The following is a 9,540-nucleotide window of genomic DNA, read 5'->3' as shown; positions in this document are numbered from 1 at the left end:
GTTATCAAAATCAACATTGTCAATTAAATGTCCGAAGACAACATTCACAAATACTATTCATTTTGACGGTGTTTGTTGACCGTTTTGGGTGGTGGTCTCATTGGTCAACAGTATTTCGATTAGCGAATCAGATACTAGATACTTGTGCGTCACTTGGTAGCTGCTTTCAGGAAACGCTTGCTAACATGATTTGCATTAACTATCTTGGAAATCAGAAAGCTAGCTAGGGTGAAACTAAAACAAAGTAAGCAGCATAAGGGCTTTCTTGTCTCTCGAAGTTTTATTCTGACATTAGCTATTGAAAATAGCGATTTAAAGCCTCATCTTTAGCTAGCTACTAGCCAACTAACGCCTAGCTACCAGCGAAGTAAACAAGGGACCAAGTCACAGCAGCAGGAGGTATGTAACTTTCTCATTCATAGATAAGGGTATATGTGGCTAAATCGAAGCTATCGGCATTGAACAGAAACGATAGCTAACTACGTTGCATATTTGCTTGGTCATTGTCAACCAAATGACGGTACAAAATGGGAACGTTTTCGAGCTAGCCTGGGTGCTAATTATCGAACGTTAACGATACGATTATTTTGGGGAGAGAACTAGAGAACAATACTGAGAACTAGCTAGCAATAATGTGGGTAGTTATCGCTATCTAACAAACTAGGTATAACAGGAGATCTTTGATGCCACAGATTTCTTCAGTGGATTGGTTGCCACCCCAGTTTCGAATGTCACTTGGCAATTGTATCCTCTTTTTTCTCCCTTTTTATGTCCCTGCAAGCCATGGCAAATGAAAGCACACAGTTCTGTGCCAATTGGTAAGTACGATTTTATATAAAATAAAAAAAGTATGTGGACACCCTTAGTCGATTCGGCTGTTTGTGTATAAAATCGAGGACACAGCCATGTAATCTCCAAAGACCAACATTGACAGTAGAATGGCCCGCACTGAAGAGCTCAATGACTTTCAATGTGGCACCGTCGTAGGATGCCACCTTTCCAACAAGTCAGTTCGTCAAATTTCTGCCCTACTAGAGCTGCACCTGTCAACTGTAAATGCTGTTATTGTGAAGTGGAAACGTCTAGGAACAACAGCAGCTCAGCTGCGAATCGGTAGGCCACACAAGCTCACAGAACGTGACTGCTGAAGCACATAGTGCATACTTTTTTTTTCCTCCCTCGGTTACAACACTCTACCAGGTTCCAAACTTCCTCTGGAAGCAACGTCAGCACATAGAACACATTTGGGATGAATTGGACCGCCGACTGCAAGCCAGGCCTAATCGCCCAATGTCAGTGCCCGACCTCACTAATGCTGTTGTGGCTGAATGGATGCAAATCCCTGCAGTGATGTTCCCAGAAGAGTGGAGGCTGTTATACCAGCAAAGGGGGGTCAACTCCATAACAATGCCCATGATTTTGGAATGAGATGTTTGACGAGCAGGTGTCCACATACTTTTGGTCATGTAGTATATGAAGATTCAGGCAAATTGAGAAGTAGGCACAATGTTAATAGATACATTCTGTCTGACTCCTCTTTCTTGCTCCTTTTCGTCTCTCACTCTCTAGTCAGCATGACATTCCAGAGGCTAATTTCACTACTCATGAGAGTCACTGTTGCCGGAATATTGCTCTGTGTGATGTATGCCAAGAGCCAGTGCCCCGTTCAGATCTGCAGCAGCACAAGAAACAGGAGCACATGCAGGTATGGTGCTAAAGATGGAGCGGGTTGGAGCCGGGAAGTGGGTGAACTAGATACTTGAGTGAACATCATCCCAAAGTTTCTGTACGATTGTTATACAGGAGGCTTCACTAACATTTATTTTAATTTCAGGTGAAATGTAAGTGCGGTTTAAAGATTGAGAAAAGCCTCATGGAATCCCACCAGGTATGTACAACTTGTATTAGAATGGAGACCTTGTGATGGTCACAGATTATGTATTTCTTTGCATTTTCATCTGACCTCCTCTTTTCCAGAGATCTGAGTGCAATCAGCGGATGGTGCCGTGTCAGTACTGTGAACTGGAGCTGGTTTTCAGTCAGTCCAAGGAGCATGAGGATTATTGTGGGACGCGCACAGAGCCCTGTCAATTCTGCAAGTGCAATGTAATGTTGAGGGAGCAAGCTGTCCATCCAGCCTTGTGTGGTAGCCTCACACCACCTCAAGAGAGAAACAACAGCCGGGCAACTCTCAGCCCAGCAGAGACCCAGTCTCCAGGAACATGGTTTGAATCTCATTCCATCCGTAACCTGCTGAGGGCCCAGGAGGGAGAAGGCCACAAGAACAACAACGCCAGTGCGTCTGACCGCAGGGCCCTACCACGGCCACTGGAGACCAGAGTGCACAACAGCACCCGGGGGCAAGTGGGCCAGGGAGGAAGGGGGAACATTGCCCCTAGGAATACAGACTTCAGCCACTGTAAGCATGCCAATGGCTCATACAAAGTGTTCAAGTTTTCACATTACCCACATTTACTTCAACTTAGTCTGGTATTGATAAAATGCCCTGGCCTATATTAAAGTAGAAAACTGTTTAATTTAATAACTTTTTTGTGTGATTGTAAAAACATCTTATGTGTTGTCACCCAGTGCTGGAACAGGAAGCTGCAGTGCTGGGCAACAACAATAACAGCATGGCATCATTGGCATGGCCTGCAGACAAACCACTGGGAGAAGACTCTGCTGGCCTGGACTACCTTCTGGCCCTGAGCCTGCAGAGTGATGGAGACACAGGGGATGTAGGGGGAGGAGCGGGGGCATTGTGGACAGATGTCTGGGACCACAAATTTGGAAGGATGTCCAGCAGCGGCTCTCTTATCTCTCCCCCAAATAACAACTACCAACATATCACCACTGGCACCAATACAGCACCAGAACATGACCAGACGGGTCAGATGCTAAACTAAAATACCAGTTATTGTCCTTGTTTGTTTTCATGTGAGATTGATATTGTTACAGTATGCTGCCCTCCTCTCCCTTTTACATTTTGACTTTCTTCAACCCTGTCATGATTTAAAAACAAGTTCGGAATAAAATCATATTTCTTACTTTACCCATTATTTCTCTGCTATTTTTCTCCGATGTAGACACCATGTTGCCCTGTGAGTTCTGTGAGAAGCTGTTCCCTGAAGAGGACCTCATTTTACACCAGGTTAGAAGGATATTTTGCTGCTTAGCCTACAAGTCACGCTAACGCCATGGAGGCTGAGCCTGAACTGACCAGGGAATCAATTTCATTTACATGCTGCAGCAGTTGGTTATAAACTCATGCCCCTTATTTCCTTACTTTGAGTGCACATTGTTTCGTTGCTCTTGTTTGCTCCCTCTGGACTAGTTTCCTAGAATCTCCTCCTGAGTACAGTTAATTATTATTTTTGTTTTTGACAATTTGTTTTGCATTGTTTTTCTACAGAACTCAGTCAAGTCAATATACATTCCCTCCCCACACACACAAATCCACATACATTCATTCTCACAGAGGCATCCACAAACTAAGCACGAAGGCAAACAATATCCAAAATAAACTGACATGCAGAAACAACACAAAAACAATTCATTATTGGTCACTGTCCAGTTTGTGTCTTGCACTTGGTATCCCCCCATCCCCTTTAAGAACATAATAATTTAATTTAAATAGTTATTGAGGAATGCTACAATGTGTGACTGTTAGTAATTTTCCATCTCAGGACTGATCGATAGTGTGTATCATGTGGTAATCACCTGAGGGTAGCTAGCCACGACCTATCTGGTTAGCAGAAATACATTATTTTCCCCTCACACCTGTCTTTGTTGTCTTTCAGACTGGCTGTAGTCCTGCCTCAGCCTTTGCATCTTTCAGCAAGCGACCTCCATCTCCATGCTACGATGGCAGGATTGCTAGGGGTGCTGGTGGTCTTCTGCACATCCCATCTGACACCCCTAGCTTCCCCCGTTCAGTCTCCCCGCTTTCCTACAGTCCACCTGCCAGTCCACTACAGAGAGACGTGGTCATTCCCTGTGAGTTCTGTGGAGTAGCCCTGGAGGAGGCCGTTGTCTTTCACCACCAGGTACATCATTTACAGTGCAAGAGATGGTGCTGTGTAATGTAGATCATGTTCAAATAGTGTATGCCATTAAGGTCAAATAGCCCTGTCACATTACCAATGAGGGAGAAAACGGTTGTTTTGACAGAGGTAGAAAAAATCTGATAACACTTTGCTCCCATTCCTGTGTATTAACATTGTAATTACTCCAGTATTTTCATTGCGCTAACATGCTGTTCCATAGTAATTACCTAGTAATTGAGTATATCCTGACACTTTGTTTACAGGATAAATGTGACCTCCGACCTCGCACGGCTCCCTTAGTGGATAAGGTCAACAAAGTGTCCTTTCAAAAACCATCTCTTCCTCTCAAAGAGAGCCGTGGATGGAGCTCCTCTGAGGTGCAGAGGAGACTCAAGCACCAATGTAAGACACTGAACCCCACGTTCACCAATGCACAATCTTTTTGAACATCACTGATTTCTTTAAAACAAAGTCGATGTTGCTTGGGTTCCATCTATCCACCTATGTAAAACGTTTACATCAAATTTTGTGTGTGCACATGCTTGCGTCTAAAGTAGTCCCCTTGGATGGGCTGGACAGAGAGAAGCCCCAGGTGCAAAGCCCAAATGAATGGCAGAGAGTCCACAGTGTGCTACCCATTCCAGGGAAGATCTCAAACTGTGATCCTCAAGTGAAGAACAGGCCCCAGCATGGGAATGAGGCAGAGGGGGGCCACTTGCTATTCAGTGAAGGCCACAAATCCAACTCTGCAGCAGCTGTGGGGTAAGAACAATGACACTTGCTGTAATAATGTAATCTTAACATTTGTTTAATTTGATTTGGCACAACTTCATTTGAAATTGTTTGGGTACATCATATTTGGATTACGTATTGTGTTACAGAACTAGAGTTGAAAGTGTTCTCTTTTGTATAATATAGTGCTAAGGCTTCCACATGTAATGAAATATGTTGTATCCATCTGCCAGACCTCCCCTAAGAGAAAACAATGAGGGACCAAGGATTAAAGGACCAAGGAATGCAGGGCCATCAAAGGTAAATCATTTCTTTAGAGCCTCTATGGTGGCTATAATTATTTGTTTATAGTTGAATGTTTTTCTGTATCAACATTCATTTATAGGTGCCTAAGAAGCAAAACAAAGAACAGGAAGATGAGTGAGGGCAAGACTGTCGATGGAAAGAGCTGCAGACAATCACCAAATGCTTTTTCTGTGTGCGGTAGTCTGTCACTAACAGTGGTGGCATTACTGGCTGGCTACATTGCTGATGCCTGCCAGATCTCACTACACTTGGGAAGGTGTTTAACATATCAGCAAACCACAAATTGTATAACAATCTGATGCCAGATTGTGCATCAGAAGATGTGGCGCAAACCAGTGGTTGATGCAATGCAATGTAGTCCTCCTGGAACATGACCAGAGTCTCTTTATTGCCTGTGTGTGTTTCTTTATGTATCAGTTGCTCTTTCTTTTTAAAGTCTAAAGAGTGAAACTTAAATATTTGAATGATTCCAATAGTTTGTAATATAACTTCCAGCTTTTTGTAGTCTTTTAAACTTTTAATATAAATTGTATAGAATTTAGGAAACCCACCTTAATATACTCTTGAAAAACCTATGTAAAATGTGTACAGGTATGTAAGAAATCTTAAAGCTCCACAAAGAAATTGTACTCTTCACTGAATAATGCAAAATCAATGACACATACAGTATCAAAGCATTATTTGTATTTCAGGCTGCACCTATTGAACTGTTTGTTTTTTGTATGCTTTGTGATATTATCTTCATACTTTTAATAAATCCTTAGTATCTATGTTTTGGTGCTTGTGGATGACTGTTCATGTAAAAGAGTGTCCTCAATACTAAGTATTAATCACATCGCTATTTTCCTAGAATCAAAATAGGCTATAATGCTTTGAACCCTCCACATGTAAAAACGGCATATGTGATATGTTGCTGGTTACTGCAGTGTGACCGGAGTGAGTTTTGCAGGATTCAAATGAGTACTTTGTCAATGGTACTCTATTTTCCCCTTCCTTAGAGCTACTGATGTTGGACTTTCTGAAGGCACTTTAGCCCCCACAGGGGTGGCCATCGGCGATTGCCTTCAGGTAGTTCTCATATTGTCCACTGGTGGGCGCACTCTACTCAGCGATTTGTGCCACTGCCTTTTGAAACATCCATAATTCAGCATATTCATTTGTCTATGCATGAGGTTGACATCTTATAGCTGGGTTTCCCAACCTCGGCCCTGCCCCTCCCCCCGTGCACATTTCGGCATAACAGGACTTTCCAAGTTACATATATTATAGCTTACTTTATTGACCATATATAGATCTTGGATCAATCTAAATATTAGTTAACATTTCTCTACTTGTCAAAAGTTAAGTACAACATAACACTATTGCATGTCCAAAGAGAAAATATGTAATCTACTTGTTTATTTTTTAATTTATTTTTTATATATAAGCAAGATTTTTGCAAAAATAATTAATTACTTCTTGACAAACAATCCATCCACAGTGTCAGTTTTGAATATCTGTTTTTCAATTGGTCGAGGAGTCTATTGAATGGGCGGGACAGACTTAGTGGGAATTCTGGATTCAAAGCTCGCGCTTTCTGTTTCAAACTCCGGTTCTCGTATTCTAAAGGTTTTAGGAGAGATAAGTAATAAAAGGCAGAGTTTAAAAAGTATATGTTTTTCCATCTCTATAGCACTCAAGTCGTTTTTTATTAACGTAATCCAAAAGTTATTTTGTGGCAGGAATTTGCATTGTGATAAGACAAGTTCTATGTAAAGTTGCTTGGAAGAAACCGTAAATATTCGAGCAGGTGGAGCATCAATTCCGACACGTGAAAGGGAGACAATTGTTGCCAGCATTTGTATCCTGCTGGTCTGCTTTAGTAAACGCATAGGGTCCCCACGTTTAACGCGCCTGGTTCTTTGTTTGAAGGACGTTTCCAAATCAAAAGCCGGCTTTTTCTTCCTTTTTGAACATTTTACCTGTCATTGTGACGTTACCCTAAATACTGAAAATGTCAGCTGAAAGATATTCAACATTGGATGAACCGTCGCTTCGGAACATGGTGAGTGTGAAGTATACCCTGATTTATTTATCCTGTTGTGTGTAATTAAACTATAGAGTTCAAAATTTTTTTTTAACACACCTGAGAATAATTGGGCCTGGGAGAGCATGCTAGCTAACCCTTTTAACCGTAACCCCTAACCCAGCTAACGTTAGCCACCTAGCTAATGTTAGCGTTAGGGATTCGTAACATACTTTTGTATATATAATGTATGTGCCCTGCCATTCAAATTTGTGGATTCGGCCATTTCAGTTACACCCGTTGCTGACAGGTGTATAAAATCGAGCACACAGCCATGCAATCTCCATTGACAAACATTGGCAGTAGAAGGGCCTTACTGAAGAGCTCGGTGACTTTCAACGTGGCACCATCACGTTGAAGGATGACACTTTTCCAAGTCAGTTCATCAAATTTCTGCCCTGCTAGAGCTGCCCCAGTCAACTGTAAGTTATGTTATTGTGAAGTAGAAATGTCTAGGAGCAATAACGGCTCAGCTGCGAAGTGGTAGGCCACACAAGCTCACAGAACAGGTCCTCGGTTGCAACAATCACTACAGAGTTCCAAACTGCCTCTGGAAGCAACTTCAGCACAAGGTCGGGAGCTTCATGAAATGGGTTTCCATGGCGAGCAGCTGCACACAAGCTTAAGCTTGGTAGTTAAAACTTTCCACCATTGGACTCTGGAGCAGTGGAAACACATTCTCTGGAGTGATGAATCACACTTCCCCATCTGGCAGTCCGATGTCCGAATCTGGGTTTGGTGGATGTCAGGAGAACCCTACCTGCCCTAATGCATAGTGCTAACTGTAAAGTTTGGTGGATGAATAGTGGTCTGGGGCTGTTTTTCATGGTTTGGGCTAGTCCCTTTAGTTCCAGCGAAGGGAAATCTTAACACTATTGCACACAATGACATTATAGACAATTCTGTGCTTCCAACTTTGTGGCAACAGTTTGGGGAAGGCCCTTTCCTGTTTCAGCATGACAATGCCCCCTGTGCAAAACGAGGTCCATAAAGAAATGGATTGTCGAGCTCGATGTGGAAGAACTTGACTGGCCTGCCCTGACCTCAACCCCATTCAACACCTTTGGGTTGAATTGTAATGCAGACTGCGAGCCAGGCCTAATCACCCAATATCAGTGCCCTACCTCACTAATGCTCTTGTGGCTGAATGGAAGCAAGTCCCCGCAGCAATGTTCCAACATCTAGTGGAAAGCCTTCCCAGAAGAGTGGGGGCTGTTTATAGCGGCAAAGGGGGGGACCAACTCCATATTAATGCCCAGGATTTTAGAATTTTGATGTTCGACGAGCAGATGTGTATTATACTTCTGCAAATTGGTAACATCGTACGAATTGAAACTTGTAACATGTCATACGAAATGGATTATGGACATCCACAAATGATACATACCTTATGTATCATACTAATTTGAGTGTTGGGGCGGCAGATAGCCTAGTAGTTAAAGCGTTGGGCCAGTAACCGAAAGGTTGCTGGATCGAATCCCCGAGCTGACAGTTAACCCACTGTTTCCTGGTAGGCCGTCATTGTAAATAAGAATTTGTTCTTAACTGACTTGCCTAGTTAATTCTGAGTAATTAAAAAAAAAATGTAAGTTTATGTCTACCCCTGAGTCCAGATTGCAGTGACCTGTTTTATAAAAACAGTGAGGGATGATCATGTGTGGGATCGAAATGTTGGTCAGTTAATTGATTGAGCTTATACTGAACATAAATATGAACAACATTCAACAATTAAAGATTTTACTGAGTTAAAGTTCCTATAAAGAAATCGGACAATTGAAATAAATTCATTAGGCACTAATCTATGGATTTCACATGACTGGGAATACAGATATGCCTCTTGGTCACAGATACATAAACAAATAAAGTATGGGTGGGGATCTGAAAACCAGTCAGTACTGGTGTGTCCATTTGCCTATTGCATCGCTACACATCTCCTTCGCATGGAGTTGATCAGGCTATTGATTGTGGCCTGTGGAATATTGTCCCACTCCTCTTCAATGGCTGTGCAAAGTTGCTGGATATTGGCGGAAACTGGAACACACTGTACACGTCGATCCAGAACATGCCAAACATGCTCAATGGGTGACATGTCTGAGTATGCAGGCTATGGAATAACTGGGACATTTTGAGCTTCCAGGAATTGTGTACAGATCCTTGCAACATGGGGCTTTCCAGCACTATGATGAAACTGGCTCTCATGAGGACTGCCACAGGAATGGAAGACCCAGAGTTACCTCTGCTGCAGAGGATAAGTTCATTAGAGTTACCAGCCTCAAAAATCGCAGCCCGAATAAATGCTTCCGAGTTCAAGTTACAGACACATCTCAACATCAACTGCTCAGAGGAGACTGCGTGAAATCAGGCCTTCATGGTCTAATTGCTGCAAAGAAA

General features: G+C 42.6%; 2 protein-coding genes across 7 annotated transcripts in view; both read left to right on the top strand.

Annotated features, from left to right (window-relative positions):
* Nucleotides 1–100: 100 nt before the first annotated feature.
* LOC135514057 (TRAF-type zinc finger domain-containing protein 1-like) lies at nucleotides 101–5,854 on the top strand. Of its 2 annotated transcripts, none has more exons than XM_064937236.1 (12): nucleotides 101–399; nucleotides 782–818; nucleotides 1,570–1,705; nucleotides 1,835–1,888; nucleotides 1,978–2,419; nucleotides 2,590–2,889; nucleotides 3,087–3,151; nucleotides 3,801–4,046; nucleotides 4,310–4,448; nucleotides 4,604–4,808; nucleotides 5,012–5,078; nucleotides 5,164–5,854. In XM_064937236.1, the coding sequence occupies exons 2-12, from the start codon at nucleotides 784–786 to the stop codon at nucleotides 5,200–5,202; spliced, it is 1,728 nt and encodes a 575-aa protein (XP_064793308.1). In that variant the 5' UTR covers nucleotides 101–399; nucleotides 782–783; the 3' UTR covers nucleotides 5,203–5,854. The 2 variants fall into 2 exon arrangements, with proteins under 2 accessions (XP_064793308.1, XP_064793307.1); XM_064937235.1 differs by having other exon boundaries at nucleotides 108–399; nucleotides 4,601–4,808.
* Nucleotides 5,855–6,656: 802 nt separating this feature from the next.
* The window catches only part of LOC135514052 (smoothelin-like), a 71,852-nt gene continuing 68,968 nt past the window's right edge, over nucleotides 6,657–9,540 (top strand). For 4 of the 5 annotated variants that reach the window (XM_064937222.1, XM_064937219.1, XM_064937226.1 and 1 more), the window contains exon 1: nucleotides 6,657–7,128. In XM_064937222.1, the coding sequence (XP_064793294.1) occupies nucleotides 7,078–7,128 (51 nt within the window). In that variant the 5' untranslated portion in view covers nucleotides 6,657–7,077. The remainder of the gene's footprint in view (nucleotides 7,129–9,540) is intronic. The other variant, XM_064937223.1, reaches the window with a different exon arrangement.

The sequence above is a fragment of the Oncorhynchus masou genome, chromosome 25 (genome assembly GCF_036934945.1).
Source record: "Oncorhynchus masou masou isolate Uvic2021 chromosome 25, UVic_Omas_1.1, whole genome shotgun sequence".
In the NCBI taxonomy this organism is placed as follows: domain Eukaryota; kingdom Metazoa; phylum Chordata; class Actinopteri; order Salmoniformes; family Salmonidae; genus Oncorhynchus; species Oncorhynchus masou.
This window is presented reverse-complemented; position numbering and strand designations above follow the sequence as displayed.

Bases quoted from the DNA above. Each gene is read 5' to 3' on its own strand.
- LOC135514057 (XM_064937235.1), top strand. From the start codon at position 784: ATGGCAAATGAAAGCACACAGTTCTGTGCCAATTG. The intron at 4,449-4,600 runs GTAAGACACTGA...TTGCGTCTAAAG, and splicing joins GAGGAGACTCAAGCACCAAT to TAGTCCCCTTGGATGGGCTG. The intron at 4,809-5,011 runs GTAAGAACAATG...TCCATCTGCCAG, and splicing joins AACTCTGCAGCAGCTGTGGG to ACCTCCCCTAAGAGAAAACA.